This window comes from Vipera berus (genome assembly GCF_964194415.1).
Source record: "Vipera berus genome assembly, chromosome: 1".
NCBI classification, from domain to species: Eukaryota; Metazoa; Chordata; class Lepidosauria; order Squamata; family Viperidae; genus Vipera; species Vipera berus.
In genome coordinates, this window is record NC_138202.1 from 76,842,745 (window position 1) to 76,861,035 (window position 18,291).

Here is an 18,291-nt window from a genome sequence, read left to right on the forward strand (position 1 = left end):
GGAGGGCAAGGGGCCCATTGGGCAGGGGAGGGCCCTGCTGAGGAGGAACGCTGGAGGTAAAGGGGCGGAAGCGCAAGGCGCGAGGTGAAGGAGGCGTGGCCAAGGGTGGGAGCCTAAAGGTCTCATTCCGAGTTCCCTGAGACAGTGGAGACAGAGGAAAGATTTTAAAAGTCCACACAAAAGGGAGGGAGGGAGAGAGAGAGAGAGAGAGAGACGGGCAGTTAAGAAGTATGAAAAAACAAACAAATGGAATCAGGAAAGCAGAAGAAATCAGCGAAATAAATTACTCTTTCTTTCTCTCTTACACACCTTGATTAGAAGGAAGAATATAGAATAAAGTTCAATCTACCAGTATTATATAAAAAGAACCTGTAAGACATGAATCTCTCCCAGTGTCCTCTCCTCAGCCTTCATTGCGGCCTGTCCATTTTTTTTTAACTTTCTGCACCCTCCAGTATCTATCCTGGTTAAATCCCACTGTATCGCATGTTGTCCCCGTCTATTAGATCTCTAGAGCTTTGTTCCAATTTCCCACTATCACCTTACTGAAGGGAGGCCCGGAGGGATGTGCTGCGTCAACAGACTCCAAAAACCATGCAAACTGCTCCCTGTGTGTTTGGGAACTTATTCCAGCTTTGCTACAGGGGGACAAAAGCTCCCATTGTCTGAGCCTGTGGGAGAGTCTCAGAGCCTTGCTTAAACTAAAACCTTAAAAAGAGCTGAAGCGTGCTACTAAAAGTGAAAAGTGCAGCTGAAAGCTTTAGGAAGGCCTTCAGGTAGGGGGCAAATTATAGCTGGGAAAGAAGTTGGAACAAAACTGTGTTTGTAAACAAGTTTCTGCTGTTCTGCCGAGCACTTGGGAATTTTTGCAAAACACAGCTGGTTGGGTCACAGACCCAGCAAGGGGGAAAAAATAATAGCAATGAAATCAATTGTTATTGCTTTGCCTTCTCTTGTCCCCCCCACCACCAAAAAAAAAAGCTATAATTGAATCCGATGCACAAAAGGTAACTTTTTAATGCAGCAAAATCATTGGTATTCATTGTTTCTGGGAATTCTTAGCTAGGTTATGGTGAAACTGCTTTATTTTCCTCAGCCTTTTCCTGTAGAGCCATCTGCTGGCCAAGGAGTAATCTCATTCAGGCATTCCCATTCAGTCCAACAGGGAAAAATGGCCACAGATGGCAATGGTGTAAAGTCCTCCCTCAAATTGTGGATAGTCAAAAGGCTCCGTAACTGAATGAAAATGAAGCTTGTTCAAGACATTTCCTTGAAGCCAAGGGTCTATTTTTTTTTGAAACACAAAAAGCCTTCTTATATATGCTGTTAATCCAACTAAATGGACCCTGATATTTATATTGTAAAATGACACTGTTGTATATTAGTTCTTTTTTCCTTTTTATTCAAAAATATAAACCTTCAAAATTAAAAAAAAACTAAGAAAAAACACAAAACAAGACATTAAAAAAGTGCATTAAAGAAAGAAAAAAACCTTAACAAATTATCCCCAGTCGAATACTGCTTATTACAATATTAGTTTCCCACCCTTTGTAAAACTGCCCCCCAAATTTTTTTAAACTACTAAATATTTTTGCAAATCATTAACCTGTCATCTATCTACTATATTAATGTCAAAATAATTAACAAGAACAACAATAAAAAAGACAAAGTTTCAAAACCCTCTGTTAAGAAACTGTTATTGTAATCAACCTGTAGAAAATTTTACCACATCTTATCTCTCCCAAATTGTCCCAAGAGTTAACAGTCCAACATGGAGAAATGGCAACATATGGCAAGGGTATAAAGTCCTCCCTCAAATTTTGGATAGTCAAAAGTTCCGTAATTGTATGAGAGTGAAGCGTGTTCAAGACATTTCCTTGAAGCTAAGGTTCTATTTCTCTGAAACACAAAAAGCCTTCTTACATATGCTGTTAATCCATCTAAAAAATGGACCTTGATATTTATATTGTAAAATGACACTGTTGTATAATGACTGGCATTTGTTCTTTAATTCGGACCTAAGTGTGCTCCCTCTAATCTAGAGATGTCAAGAACTGAACCAAGGACATTCTACGAACAAAGCACAGGTTCTATTGCTCAGATGCAGACCTTCCCTAACTTGGAGTTTAAATGAATGGCTTATTCCAACCTAGTAATCTGGAACTCAAATGATTTAGTGAATTGCAATGAGAGTAAAGTGAATTATGGCTTCTGGCTAATTACAGCAATGAGCTGGAAAGCTTACGGGACCAAACGTAAGAGTAGATTATTTTATGTTTGTAGATGTCTAAGCATTTTATGCAATACTTATAAAGAGATTTTGAAGCTGCCTCCTGCTCTGATGGTGCTACAGTACTTTACCATCCATTGGAGAGAAAAAGAGGTGGGGAAAGGATGAGTGGGTTGTCCTGTCCATTTCCAATTCCAGTTTTGCTGCAGCTGGTACACAGATCGAGATATCCTTTCTTGAAACTAGTGCTGACCTCAGGCAAAAATATTCTCCACGCACTGAGTTTTTCTTTAGGCAAGAAAAACCAAATGCAGAGGCAGAGTATAGCTGGTACCTTGCTCAATAGTAGCAAGTGTGAGTCCTAGTGGACAATCACTTAAATATGAGCCAGCAGTGTGCTACAGCCACCAAAAAAGCCAACGCAGTGCTAGGCTGCATTAACAGAGGGATACATACATACTCCAGAAGATAGGCTTAAGATACAGAAGGATCTGGACAGACTCGAACACTGGGCACTATCTAACAAAATGAAATTCAATGGTGAAAAAAGTAAGGTTCTACATTTAGGCAGGAAAAATCAAATGCATAGGTATAGTATAGGTGGTACCTTGCTCAATAGTAGTAACTGTGAGAGGGATCTCGGAGTCTTAGTAGACAATCACTTCAATATGAGCCAGCAGTGTGCTGCAGCTGCCAAAAAAGCCAACACAGTGCTAGGCTGCATTAACAGAGGGATAGAATCAAGATCAAGTGAAGTACTAATACCACTTTACAATGCTTTGGTAAGGCCACACCTGGAATACTGCATCCAGTTTTGGTCACCACGATGTAAAAAAGATGTCGAGACTCTAGAAAGGGTACAGAGAAGAGCAACCAAGATGATTAGGGGGCTGGAGGCTAAAACATATAGGGAACGGTTGCTGGAATTGGGTATGTGTAGTTTAATGAAGAGAAGGGCGAGGGGTGACATGATAGCAGTGTTCCAATATCTCAGGGGCTGCCACAAAGAAGAGGGAGTCAAGCTATTCTCCAAAGCACTTGAAGGCAGGACAAGAAGCAACGGATGGGAACCAACTAACCAAAGAGAGAAGCAACCTAGAACTAAGGAGAAATTTTCTGACAGCTAGAACAATTAACCAGTGGAACAACCTGCCTCTAGAAGCTGTAAATGCTCCAACACTGGAAGTTTTTAAGAGACTGGACAGCCATTTGTCTGAAATGGTATAAGGTTTCCTGCCTGAGCAAGGGGTTGGACTAAATGTCCTCCAAGGTCCCTTCCAACAACAACAATAACATCATCATCATTTTATTATTATTATATTATTATTATTATTATTATTATTATTATTATTATTATTATTATTATTATTATTATTATTAATTATTATTATTATTATTATTATTATTTTCACACACCTACTTTTTAACACAGTATTTTTGTCCCCCAATTAGTGCATATAGATCCAGGATATCTATTAAGCATCTGTTCATGTCTTATGTTGCTCTCTAATCAATTAAACCGAATTCAGGGCTACCATATCTGAACTGCAAAAATCTAGAACACTTGATAATTTCAGAGATAACGTTTTCTGTATGTTCTCGTCACGACCTGGGATCATTGCAGTCCAAATGTAGCAACTCTGTTACCAAGAGCCTTGGTGGAGCAGTGGGCTAATGCCTCCTTAACTAACATCAGCTGCCTGCAATTAGTGCAGGTTCGCATCCCACCAGGCTCAAGGTTGACTCAGCCTTCCATCCTTCCGAGGTAGGTAAAATGAGGACCCAGATTGTTGGGGGCAATTAAGCTGACTTTGTAATAATGCCGCTTGGGGGCGGGGGGCGAAAGCCCTAATAAGCAGGCATATACATAGAATGAAGGCTATTGCTAAGCACATTGATTTGTGCTTTAGATTGTAAGCCGCCCTGAGTCTTCGGAGAAGGGTGGGATATAAATGGGATTTAAAACAACAACAACAACAAATGTTAAATTTAACTACACTTATTCCTCCACCAACTTTTCAGCTAAAGTAGATGATGGAGTGTAAACTCATATTTGCATGCAGGGCTTAGAAGGAGAAACAAAATTAGGCAGGATACCTAATACCATAAAAAGACATACATAAAATCTATAATCTCTCGCTAGAGAAAGAGGCTAAATTGAATTTAGCAGAGAGAAGTGAAAAATTACTTGCTTAAAAATATGTTATATTGTATATGTGTGTATACTATAACTGTACTCTGGACTTATATTTTTGTTTTCTACTTATGCATGAGAAACTGGAGTAGTATTGTGTTGCGTAGTGATGTTTCTGCAAAAAATAGCCCAGGCAGTTCAAGTACTGAGTTTAGTTCTTTAAGGACGTTTCAGAGAAACTGGATCAGATCAGATTCAGAGGGTGATGTCGATGATCAGAGGAGAAGAAACAGTTTGAAAATGCTGGTTAGATTTAATTTTAAGAATAGGCAATGGAGGGATATATGATAGTGTTCTTCAAATACCTACCAGCAGCACATCAAATGAAAGAAAAGTCAAAAACAGCTTTCTCTCATTCCAGAGTGTAGGACACGGAATAAGGAATTTAAGTTATAAAAACAAAAGATTGAGTATCGGGTTAAAAAAAAATCAGAAAGGCTCAACTTTAAAAGTTTAGTTCCAGCAGGGGACAGCTAGCTGCTTCCTGGGATTATTTAATTGTTGATTCTTGAACTGAGCAGGAGGAATTGCACTCAATAACTAACATACCACAGCGCCCCCACCCCCTCAATGTTTCAGTGATTCCTGCATTAAATCCTGAAGTGTTAGGGAGGAGGCACGAAGTTGGTTCCAGGTAGTAATATCTGCCTCTTTGAGTGAGGGTGTCTTCCCCGCCGCTTTGAAGGAGGCGGTGGTGAGGCCCCTTCTCAAGAAGCCTGCCCTGGACCCAGCGATTTTAAACAACTATCGTCCTGTCTCCAACCTTCGCTTTCTGGAGAAGGTTGTTGAGAGTGTGGTGGCGCACCAGCTTCCTCTGTTCCTGGAGGAAACTGATTATCTGGACCCGTACCAATCGGGTTTCAGGCCCGGGTACAGCACGGAGACGGCATTGGTCGTGCTGGTGAATGATCTCTGGCGGGCTCGGGACAGGGGTTACTCCTCTGCCCTAGTTCTATTAGACCTCTCAGCGGCTTTTGATACCATCGACCATGGTATCCTATTGCAGCGTCTCAGGGGATTGGGAGTGGGAGGCACTGTCTTGCAGTGGTTCTCCTCCTATCTCCTGGGCCGCTCGCAATCGGTGTTGACGGGAGGGCAGAGGTCTGCCTTGAGGCCTCTCGTTTGTGGAGTTCCTCAGGGGTCGGTTCTCTCTCCCCTCCTGTTCAACATCTATATGAAGACGCTGGGCGAGATCATTCGTGGTTTCGGGGTGGGGTATCATCAGTATGCTGATGATACCCAACTTTTTTTCTCCACCCCGAACCAACCCAGTGATGCCCTCACCATGATGTCTTGTTGCCTGGAGGCGGTCCAGGTCTGGATGGGGAGAAACAGGCTTCGTCTCAATCCAGCCAAGACTGAGTGGCTGTGCATACTGGCATCTCGGACTAACCAGTCCATTCCATCTTTAATGATGGGGGGTGAGGTGTTACCCCCTGTTGATAGGGCTCGCAACTTGGGCGTCCTCCTGGATTCGCGGCTCAGTTTTGAAGACCATATAGGAGCCGTGACCAGGGGGGCCTTTGCCCAGGTTCGCCTGGTACGTCAGTTGCGGCCCTACCTAGACCGAGATGCCCTGCGCACAGTCACTCATGTGCTTGTGACCTCCCGATTGGACTACTGCAACGCTCTCTACATGGGGCTGCCCTTGAGGACCACTTGGAGGCTTCAGCTGGTGCAGAATGCAGCCGCACAGGTTGTGATGGGGGTTTCCCGATACTCCCATGTAACACCTCTACTCTGCGAGCTACATTGGCTTCCGGTTGCCCTCCAGGTGAGATTCAAGGTGCTGGTGATGACCTATAAAGCCCTAAATGGCTTGGGTCCAGGATATCTGAGGGAATACCTGCTGCCGGCATCAAGCTCCCTTCGTCCTGTGCGCTCCCACAGGGAGGGTCTTCTCAGGGTACCGCCGGTAAAAGATTGCCGGCAGACAATACCCAGGGGGAGGGCCTTCTCTGTGGGTGCGCCGGCCCTTTGGAACCAGCTACCTGTAGAGCTTAGGACTTCCCCTGACCTTCGCTCATTCCGCCGGGACCTGAAGACCTGGCTCTTCGAGCTTTCTGGCCTGGACTGAGAATATTAACTGGGGTTTTAATTGTATTTTAATTGTTATTGGGGTTTTTAGTTTCAAGGTTAGTTTAATCACTTTAATTGTTTTTAATCTATGTAATTTGTTGGACTGTTTTAAAAAACCTTGTGAACCACCCTGAGTCCTACGGGAGAAGGGCGGTATATAAGTTTAATAAAATAAAAAATAAAAAATAAAATAAAACAGAGTTCCTTCTATCTGGTGTGTACACAAGAATAGCCAAAAAATGATCAGAGAAAGCAATTCAGAACAAGGGAACTTTCCAAAGGTGCAGCCGAATGCTATTAACTTCCATGTGAAAGAAAAATAAAATCCTATTATGGAAACATTTTTCACTGCAGTGCCAGCATTAGTGGTAAGGTTTTCCCAAGATGGTAGCATGGGAAATCTTTAATCCAACAGTTTCCGCACATTGATTGTAAAGTTTACGGATATTGAAATAACCACAGTCATATGTACTCACAGTCTAGGAAGCACCATTTGGGGGAGAGCTTCTGGCATGACAATGTCTTTGGTTTGACTCCATCTCCCTCCTGGATCAAAATAAATGAACAATAAAAAAATAAATTGCCCTGTATTCCTATTTCATCTAGGAACACTTACTGTCTCTTCTGTTTTCTTTTTCTTACCTATATAACCCAGGTAGACTCAGTGCAGAGATATTGTCAAATAGTATGGCATAGAACTAGAGCATAAAATTGTACAGCTCAACAAACATGCCCCAAATATCACTGAACAGGTACTGATGCAAGCTAAACACACTGTAGGGAAGCAGGAGAAGGAAAAAGAGGACTCACAGGTAAGGAGAGAGAAAAAGATACACACCTGAGGAAATAGATTCTGAATAGTGGAAGTACAAGAAGGGAAGTCCTGTGGAAAGGGAAGGAGCTGAGTTACCATAACAGTAATGAAGAACCTCATTAGAGATCCAGTTTTGTGTAGTGGTTAAGGTACCAAATTAGAAACTGGGAGACTTTGAATTCTAGTCCCACCTTAGGCACAAAACCAGCTGGGTGACTTTGAACCAGTCACACCTTCTCAGCCCTAGGAAGGAGGCAATGGCAAAACATTTCTGAAATGTTGAAGGCAACCCCCCCCCCCCAATAAAAAGCTTGTATAGCTTTCACTGAGATTTGCAGGTGCATGTCATACCTTTGTTGAGCCTCAGTGGGTCAACTGTCACAAGTCATAAGGAGACTTTGAAGAGAGGAACTGACAGTAGAACCTAAGTGCTCAAAAACACCATCCCAGTAATTCAAGGACTAGGCTATCACAGTTTGTATCATATGTTTCCACTAAATGAACCACTTTCGTAACTCTTTTCTATAATAGTCCAACTATCTGGAGAAACTGAGAGATGTAAAGTTTCAGGACTTTACTAGCCTAAACATCTGCATTCTTCATTACCTGGTTGATAATGATGCTGGTGATGACCTATAAAGCCCTACATGGCATGGGTCTGGATTACCTACGGCAACACCTGCTGCCGGCGTCAACCTCCCTCCGTTCAGTGCACTCCCACAGAGAGGGCCTCCTCAGGGTGCCACCGATCAGAGAACATCGACTGGTGACCCCCAGGGGGAGGGCGTTCTCTGTGGGCGCGTCAGACCTGTGGAACCGCTTACCGGTTGAGCTCTGGATGGCCCCCGACCTTCGCTCCTTCCGACGTGATCTAAAAACTTATTTATTTGAACAAGCCGGCCTGGTCTGATGGGTTTGGGTCTGGGGTTTTAATATGGATTTTAACCAATGTATTACATCGGGCATAATTATTTAATGTTTTTTAACTTTTGTATTTTGTATTTTGATATTTATTGCCCTGTACACCGCCCTGAGTCCTTCGGGAGAAGGGCGGTATAAAAATCTAATAAATATAAATATAAATATAACCAAGTACTAGGCAAAGAATGAACCCAGAATGTAAGAGAGTGCAGAAAGGAAAAATATGGGGAAAAATTACAAAGAAGACTTCCAACTTTTATTGCAATAGACAACTTTACCCCTATAAGGTTAGAAACTTATTTCTTCATTCCATATCACTTCCCTTACTTATAAGCAAATGTATAAAATATCAACTTTTCAAGGTTAGTGTCAGCAAAAAGTCCGTAACTTCACTTAAAAGTTTGCTTACTTCACATCTGCCATTGCCTCATTGACATCTTTGAACCTATCCATATGGTCGGACATTATTACTAATACTGTAACTACTAATTTCTGGATCCTTTCTTCAAAATTCTTCTTGAGTATTTCCAATGATACAATGTTTTGTGTCAATCTGTAAGTACCAGTTAACTGACACCAAAAGTTGCCTTGCATTTTTTCCCCTTCTACTTAAAATCTTTAGTCACCTCTGGTGTTCAGTTTCTAAAATTATAAAGTTGTTTATCTTATGAACTAAGATAGTTCAAAACAATTCTAATTCTCATGAGAAGTTCTATCTTTTTATAGTTTATTCTGAAATCTTATAGTTAAAATCAATATTCCAAATTTACTTACCCTTACTCCATTTGTAACTTTCTCAGATCAAAATCTTATTTAATTTTTACTGTTTATTTCAAATTCTGTCAGTTCTTAAGGTAGTAATTAATTTTTCTTTTATTCGGAGTTGTAGCTAAACTTACTCGACAACTTTTCAGATTTGTCATTTCAAAGCAGGTTATTCTGGGCCCAACTCACGGGGGGGGGGTGTCACACGCTCGATCTGGTTTTTCTATCCGGACGGTGGTTAGATGATCTTGGGGGGGGTTCTCCAATTAATTCACCCCTGTCATGGACCGATCATCATCTCCTGCGGATGGTCTTCCGTTTTGCCACTCCCTGTCGTGGGGTTGCTGAGCCAACAAGATGGTTCCGCCCTAGGCGCCTTATGGACCCTGAGCGGTTCCAAACGGCGCTTGGGCCCCCACCTGCCTCCTTTGCTCACAGCTCGGTCGATGCCCTGGTGGAAGCCTGGGAAAGGGCAGCCACAGAGGCACTCGACCAAGTTGTACCCATGCGGCCCTTGACCCGACGCAGATCCCAACGGGCCCCATGATTCTCCATGGAGCTCCGCGAGATGAAGCGTCGGAGACGGGGCCTAGAGAGCTGTTGGAGGTCCAGCCGATCCGAATCCGACCGGTTACGACTAAGGTCGTTTACGAGAACTTATCTCGCAGCATTGAGGGTGGCTAGGTCTAACCACTTTGCCACCCTCATTGCGTCCGCAGATAATCGCCCGGCCGCCCTGTTTAGGGTAACTCGCTCTCTCCTTAATCAGGAGGTGAGGGAGGAACCCTTGCAGGGTCGAGCCGAGGAGTTTAGTCGATTTCTGTCGGACAAAATCGCTCGGATCCGGACCGGTTTGGACTCCGACTGGGCAGAGTCTGACGAAGAGGATACGGGCGGTCTTGTCGATTTAATCTGGGAAGAGTTCGATCCTGTGACCCCTGAAGAAGTGGACAAGATCATGGGGAAGCTGAGCTCCACCACGTGTTTGTTGGACCCGTGCCCCTCCTGGCTGACTTATGCAGCCCGGGACGGGACATGAGGCTGGCTCCAGGCAGTGATTACTGCTTCGTTGAGTCAGGGTAGTTTTCCCGCCGCCTTGAAGGAGGCGGTGGTGAGACCCTCCTCAAGAAGCCTGCCTTGGACCCAGCAATTTTAAACAACTATCGTCCGGTCTCCAACCTTCGCTTTTTGGCGAAGGTTGTTGAGAGCGTGGTGGCGCATCAGCTCCCTTTGTTCTTGGAGGAAGCTGACTACCTAGACCCGTACCAATCGGGTTTCAGGCCCGGGTACAGCACGGAGACGGCATTGGTCGCGCTGGTGAATGATCTCTGGCGGGCTCGGGACAGGGGTTGTTCCTCTGTCCTAGTCCTTTTAGACCTCTCAGCGGCTTTTGATACCATCGACCATGGTATCCTGCTGCGACGTCTCAGGGGGTTAGGAGTGGGAGGCACAGTTCTCCAGTGGTTCTCCTCTTACCTCCTGGGACGTTCGCAGTCGGTGTTAGCAGGGGGGCAGAGATCGACCCTGAGACCTCTCATTTGTGGAGTTCCTCAGGGATCGGTTCTCTCGCCTCTCCTGTTCAACATCTATATGAAGCCGCTGGGTGAGATCATTCGTGGTTTTGGAGTTGGGTATCACCAATATGCTGATGATACCCAGCTTTTTATTTCGACCCCAAACCACCCCAGTGATGCCCTCGACGTGATGTCCCGTTGCCTGGAGGCGGTCCGGGTCTGGATGGGGAGGAACAGGCTTCGACTCAACCCTGACAAGACTGAGTGGCTGTTCGTGCCGGCATCCCGGGAAATTCCGATTATTCCATCATTGGCCATCGGGGGTGAGCTATTACCCCCCGTAGATAGGACCCGCAACTTGGGGGTCCTTCTAGACTCACAGCTCTCTTTGGAAGAGCATATTGGAGCTGTGACTAGGGGGGCCTTTGCCCAGGTTCGCCTGGTGCGCCAGTTGCGGCCCTATCTAGACCGGGATGCCTTGCGCACAGTCACTCATGCGCTCGTGACCTCTCGTCTAGACTACTGTAATGCTCTCTACATGGGGCTGCCCTTGAGGTCCACCCGGAGACTCCAGCTGGTGCAGAATGCAGCCGCGCGAGTCGTCTTGGGAGTTTCCCGATACTCCCATGTTACACCTTTGCTCCGCGAGCTGCATTGGCTACCGGTTGCTCTCCGGGTGAGGTTCAAGGTGTTAGTTATGACTTACAAAGCCCTTCATGGCATGGGTCCGGATTACCTACGGCAACACCTGCGACCGGCGTCAACTTCCCTCCGTCCAGTGCGCTCCCACAGAGAGGGCCTCCTCAGGGTGCCGCCGATCAAAGAATGCCGATTGGTGACCCCCAGGGGGAGAGCGTTCTCTGTGGGCGCGCCAGACCTCTGGAACCGCTTACCGGTTGAGCTCCGGACGGCCCCCGACCTTCGCTCCTTCCGGTGCGATCTTAAAACATTCTTTTTCGAACAAGCTGGCCTGGTCTGACGGGATGGGGTTGGGTTTTTAAAATTAGTTTTTAACTTAATATGTATTGATTTTATGGGCATGATGTTTAATGGTTTTTTAATTTTTGTACTTGATTTTTATTGTGTATTGCCCTGTTCACCGCCCTGAGTCCTTCGGGAGAAGGGCGGTATAGAAGTCAAATTATTATTAAATTAATTAAAGATCTCTAACAATTTTAAGATGGTTAAAAGGCAATTGCCCCCCTCCCCACCCAAAAAAGAACTAGAAAGTGAGGCTTCTGAACTTAAGTGTCCTTTAAGTTATGAGCAAGTGTGTCATAAGTGTCCTGTGTGTTATGAGCAATATAGTTAATCCCTTTGTGCCCCAGGACTTAAACCTGGGGAAGATTGCTGTTCTATGATCTCCTTGTGAAGTGCCGCCATCTGGAACCCACGTGAGTGATCTCGTCTTCTCCTTATCTGGGAGGTTCTGAAAAACTGGTCTACTCACCTCCTGAAGCCTTACAATGGTTCTTTTGTTTCTGTCATGGTGTTCAGCTCTGTTATTACAAAGATTTTTTCAGTTTGCCATAACTTCCCCAGAAACCAGTGACCCCATCTGGATTTCCTACTCCTCATTTTATCCACATATTTCTTTCATCTGGGCTCCAAGATCACCACAGATGGGGACTGCAACCAAGAAATTAAAAGACGCTTGCTCCTGGGGAGGAAAGCCATGGCAAATCTAGACAGCACACTAAAAAGCAGAGACATCACCCTGCCAACAAAAATGCGTATAGTCAAGGCTATGGTCTTCCCAGTTGCAATGTATGGCAGTGAAAGTTGGACCATAAGAAAGGCTGAGCGCCAAAGAATTGAGGCCTTTGAACTCTGGTGCTGGAGAAGACTCCTGCGAGTCCCTTGGACTGCAAGGCGATCAAACCGGTCAGTCCTAGAGGAGATCAACCCTGACTGCTCTTTAGAAGGCCAGATCCTGAAGCTAAAACTCAAATACTTTGGCCACCTAAAGAGAAGGAAGGACTCACTGGAGAAGAGCCTAATGCTGGGAAAGGTTGAGGGCAAGAGAAGAAAGGGAGGACAGAGAATGAGGTGGCTGGATGGAGTCACTGAAGCAGTAGGCCTGAGCCTAAATGGACTCCAGAAGACGGTAGAGGACAGGAAGGCCTGGAGGAACGTGGGGTCCATGGGGTCACGATGGGTCGGACACGACTTCGCAACTAACAACATTTCTGTTATACAAATGGTATTTTTACAGCTCAACCCGAATTCTTTGTGAGAGCATGTGAGGAAGAATTCTGAATTTAAACAAAAATAAACCTCTTCCTTTTTTCCACTATGTACAGTGAACTGGGAACAAGAATATCTCCTTAGGTATTCTTTGCTTTTAACTTCAAAACAAGAAAATCATTATCATTGTGGAAGTACACATACCACTGAAATAAGGATATGGGGGTATGCTGTCTGACAAGTCATTAAAGTGTAGCAAGATTGCACTTTCCCCTTACAATAGTTTTTCTAGCAACTCACCTCTTGAAGCCTTTCAATGTGGATCCGGCATAATTCCAAATCACTGTCTCCTGGAACCACGATAATTCCTAAAGGCACAGCTATAAAATAAAAAAATAAAAAATGCAATTACTTTTGCCTGCTAACCACATTTGTTATGACTGCTCAGTATCCAAGTATTTTACTTTGGCTTATAAGCCCCTAAGAAACTGCTAGCTCATCAACACTTCTGGGGGAAAAAACTTATGTGGAAAAATGGATTTACATTGTGGACTAAACGCTATTTCTAAAAGTGTGCTATTTCGCACATTCTGATGCAAGGCTTTTTTAAATATTTGTCTTATTCAGTGTGTCACAAAGGCCAAAAGAGGTCTTATTTTAACATTAGTCACTTACCAGCTATGGAAAGAAAGTAGGTACAATAATAAACAAACAGCTCCAAATTCCAGATGTTCCTGTAGTGTGCTTGGCCTTTCTATTTAAACAAATCCCCCAATTACTTACAGGCTTCTTTGAGTTTCTCCTTGTCATAATGAAGTGCCTCATAGTCATGCATGCCAATTCGGCTTACACGGATTCTTAAGCGTTCTGGAACTGGTTGCTGACTGAAAAGAAAAAATCAAACGTGTTTGAAAAATTAGGGAGGATAACACTATTGTGTGCGAAAAGGAAAGAGGAGACGACTACTGAACTACGAAGGTGACAGGCAATATTTTCTAACAGCAGCAATAACCTCAATGTGTCAGGTTTCTAACAAATTTCTCTTAGTTGTGTACAACCATGCTCAACAGCCGCCTGTTGCACACATAGTTCCATTCGGAGAAACGTTTAATAGCTACCTAAGAAAAACTCACCTGGCCAATGCAGACAGGCAGTAAAGCTATGTGCATTTATTTGTATCTACTGGGATAAGGCTAAACAGGAAGAGTAATATTGACAATCTACTACTGTCATTTTAAATGGAGGATCAGGGGAATGCAAGCTACTGTATATTTGCCCTCCAGAGAATAGGAAGTATTGCTTAAAGAGAGATGTTTTTTTTTACCAGACCTGCAATTTTATGTACTTTGAATGTATTCTATGACATAACTCATCCATCCCAAGAAAGAAGCTTCTAAGATTTCCCAAAATATGTAATTATCAATGTCCAGGAATTAGTAAAATTACTTTCCATTCCCTAACATATTCTGATAGTAGGCCAATGAAATAATTTTACTTCACCAGAAACCTACTTGTAACATACATGTAACATCCCTTTCTCTCTTTAATAGGAATCTGGAACAACTTTGAATCTTCCAAATCAAATCATCTGAGGAGAGCATTGTGATTACCTCCAAAGTTTTTTGGATTTAATGGGTTAAGTAGAGAATTGTTACTGAAGCTTTTACACTATTGGCAGAGAAATTATTTCTCTTTGACATTTCATAATGTCTTATACAGCCTCCACCTAATGCTTTCAAACTTGTCATAAGAACCTATTTAAAATAAAGTAATGAACACTCAAAATTACATTTAAAGCATTGGCTAAAATTTCAGGGAGCTATAAAACTGTCTTGTAGCCTTAGAACCTTCCCTGACACTGATTCTTAAGACTTTGGGGTATGATAGAAATCCAACAGAAACTGTAGCAATGCTGAATAATGTGAACTGGTGAGACCTCCTCTCCTCCTTATAGCAAAGCCTAGGAGATCCTCCCTAGAGTACATACTCATTCAACAGAGGCATGGAGTTTCTCCTCTTGGTCTTCTGCACCATGTTTGCTTGGTTGCGCAATGAAATGTGTATGCAGGAAGCTCCCAGCTTGCAAGGTTCCCCATCCACTTGCATGGGGATGGCTTTGGATGTGGTAAGTACCACTTCCCGGCACTGGTGCAGCCGCTCTCCATGGCCACCCACTTGCAGTGCTGCCTAGAGACCAAAGAAGAGGGTGAAGTAAATGGACTACACATACTTCACTCTAACAGATAACATATAAACTACAACTGGGTCTCAAAACAGTTCCAGTTCAATCTATTCTGAAGAACCCTTGCACGCATGCAGACAGTAGCACGAACAACCTGTGGCCTGAGAAACTCTCCCATAAAACGTAATGCAGGAGACATGAAATTTGTCATAGAATTATACAATTGGAAAGGAATGTAAAAGGACATTTAACCCAATCCCCTCTTTGGGACATAATAAATCGCCTGCTTTGAGATAAGATTTTATTGGGGCTTAGCTCATTCCATCAGAAAGTTTCTATGAATGTATTAGAGAGCTTGGCTTGCCTGCAGTTTCCACCCATTGATCCAAAGTAACAACAACAACAACAGAGTTGGAAGGGACCTAGGAGGTCTTCTAGTCCAACCCCCTGCTCAGGCAGGAAACCCTATACCATTTCAGACAAATGGCTGTCCAATCTCTTCTTAAAAACTTCCAGTGTTGGAGCATTTACAGCTCCTGGAGGCAGATTGTTCCATTGATTAATTGTTCTAACTCTTAGGAAATTTCTCCTTAGTTCTAGGTTGCTTCATCTCCTTGATTATTTCCCATCCATTGCTTCTTGTCCTGCCTTTAGGTGCTTTGGAGAATAGCTTGACTCCCTCTTCTTTGTGGCAGCCCCTCAGATATTGGAACACTGATATCATGTCACCCCTCACCCTTCTCTTCGTTAAACTACACATACCCAATTCCAGCAACCGTTCTTTTTTTTTTATTTAAAAAGTTTTACAATACATTTTATTTATTTTTTTATTTTTTTTATTTTATTTTAATTCCATTTATATCCCGCCCTTCTCCGAAGACTCAGGGCGGCTTACAAGCTTAGCAGTAGCTAAGTATTTTGGCTTTAATCCCCCCCTCCCCCACCCCCACCCAACCCTCCCTATCCCTCTCCCCCATTCCCTCCTCCCCCCCCCCCGACTTCCCAGAGCTAAATACAGGGTATAAAATCAAAAAACAAACATAAGCACCCCTATGTTATCAGCAATAAACTATTAATTCTATCTCCCTCTAGCTCATGTAAAATGAATACAAACAATATTAATATTACAAATAAAGTAAAAAAGAAAAAGAGGAAAACAGAAAAAGAGCTTTACTCAGAATAGATTTTCTTAATCCCAGTCCTTATTCATATTAATTTCAAAAAAAAACAAAACCTTTCACCTACTATTTACATTCTCCAACCTTTCTCTAATTTAAACAAATTCTCAGTTACGCGCCAAAAGCGCCTATCTCTATTAACCTTAATAATCTCCAACCAAACTAAACCATGATCAAAAATAATTCTTGCATGTATCACGCCAAATGTCTCGCAGTTAATAAAAAGAGTAGAAAAAAAAGGTTTAAGCAGTCTGTAAGACAACTTGTTGTTAATTAGGAGCTTGCATACCCATTCTTAGTTCAGCACATACTTTTAGTCCATAACCCTAATATACTTTTCTAACAAGCAAATAACATCAATCTTAAATCGTGTTAAATATTAAAAAAAAACTTTCTTTCTCCTCTATGATAAATTTAATCCATTGACATTCTAATTTAAAAATTTAATCACCAATCTTAACGCCCCAAAGCTTTTGGAGCACGTCTGTCATGACCCCCAAAACTTCTTTGGACCGCGCCCCTCCCACATCTTCACTGTAAGTACACTTTGGAGATTCCATAACTTTCTGCTGGTCTTGCTCTTGCTCTCGTCTCGCTCTTCTTAGGGCAGCACGCGTCATCCTCTGGCCTCTTGCAACATCCGATGAAACTGTATCTTGATCCCCTCCAACACCATTGTCCTCCATCTGTCTATCTGCAACATCTTGAAGCTTTCCCTCGCCGTATCCCTTTACAGCTTCCAAAAATGATAGGGGGGTTGCTTTTAACACATTGCTATAAAAATCACGTGCCTGGGCCACAGTAACCAGACGATGTCTTTTACCTTCATGCGTCACCACCAATCCAACTGGAATCTCCCATCTAAACTTAATATCACATTTCTTAAGTTCCTGTACAAGAAATGCAAAATCTTTCCTTCTCCTTAAAATCTTCGGAGGAATCTCTTTTAAAACCAAGACTTCTTGCTCAGCCACTACCAATTTAGTATCATAAGCAGCTTGAATGACTTCATCTCCAATTACTCTCTTTGTAAAATAGACCACCACATCTCTGGGTAACTTCCTCTGTCTTGCAATCCATGAATTTACACAAAAAATTTTGTCCATATTTCCCTCAATTTCAGATGCCGGCTGGCCCAATACCCCTTCCAGAGCCTCAGAAATCAGCTGCTTTAAATCTTCTTTACAATTCTCCTTTAAACCCGATTCTAATAGCATACTGCATCTGATGATACTGAACAAGGCTCAATTCTCCGTCCATTTTATCCCTTATATTTTCATTTTCTAATACCTTTGCTTCTAATATAGAGTTCTTTTGACTGAGATCCTTCACTTTTACATCCAGCTGTTGCACACATTCAGCTACAGATTCAATTATAGACAACATGTCCACCCTCATTGCTCTAAACTTCTCTTCCATCTTCTTCTCCAATTTCTCCATTTTCTCCTCCATTTTCTCCTCCAGATTTTTCAACTTTTCATCCATCATGTCAGACATCAATTGTGAATGCTTTCCAAGAGCATCTTGTAAATCCTTAAGCGTCAATGTCGGAGGAAGTACAGGAGGAAGCAAAGCTTGCAATGAGGTCTGTTGCACCAGGGAAGACCCCGCACTCCGAAGAGCTTTAGAAGTTTTAGCCGCCATCTTCCCCCACTTTCACTTATTGCGCACTTTCACTTTAAAGCTATAAAATCCATTGAGCTAGAGAGTAAAGATAAGAGTCCACATCACCTTGACCTCCTGTAGCGCTCTGCCTGCATCTTAACAATCAAAAGTATTTCCTTTTGGCAGGGGTGGTTGCTAACGCCTGGCTCTGCTCCATAAATCCCGGAGCAGGGGTGCTGCGCAGCTCGGAGCAACCCAGGCTTCGGGGGGGCTCAATCCTTCAGCCGCCCAAACTCTCAGCTCAGGCGGCCCCGGAGAGCTCAACCCCTACCTGGGGCCTCACCCCCTCCTCTTCTCCCGAGGAGGGGGCTTCAAATCCATCTAAACAGCTGATCGGCGCTGTTTAGATGGAAAAACACAGCTGCGGAGCGGGCAGCCCGAAAACGGCTGTCTTCGGCGTCGCGTCGCCACCGGAAGTCGTTCAGCAACCGTTCTTTATCTGTTTTAACCTCCATCTAATCATCTTTGTTGCTCTTCTCTGCACTCTTTCTAGAGTCTCAACATCTTTTTTACATCATGGCGACCAAAACAGGATGCAGTATTCCAGGTGCGGTCTTATCAA

General features: G+C 43.4%; 1 protein-coding gene across 7 annotated transcripts in view; it reads right to left on the reverse strand.

The window, feature by feature from the left end:
- Positions 1 to 18,291, reverse strand: part of DGKZ (diacylglycerol kinase zeta) — a 125,909-nt gene that overhangs the window by 18,694 nt on the left and 88,924 nt on the right. For 4 of the 7 annotated variants that reach the window (XM_081315069.1, XM_081315067.1, XM_081315064.1 and 1 more), the window contains 5 exons: positions 14,692 to 14,891; positions 13,488 to 13,588; positions 13,005 to 13,084; positions 7,342 to 7,386; positions 6,980 to 7,049 (listed from right to left, as the gene is read on the reverse strand). In XM_081315069.1, the coding sequence (XP_081171195.1) occupies positions 6,980 to 7,049; positions 7,342 to 7,386; positions 13,005 to 13,084; positions 13,488 to 13,588; positions 14,692 to 14,891 (496 nt within the window). The remainder of the gene's footprint in view (positions 1 to 6,979; positions 7,050 to 7,341; positions 7,387 to 13,004; positions 13,085 to 13,487; positions 13,589 to 14,691; positions 14,892 to 18,291) is intronic. The other 3 variants (XM_081315070.1, XM_081315068.1, XM_081315065.1) reach the window with 1 other exon arrangement.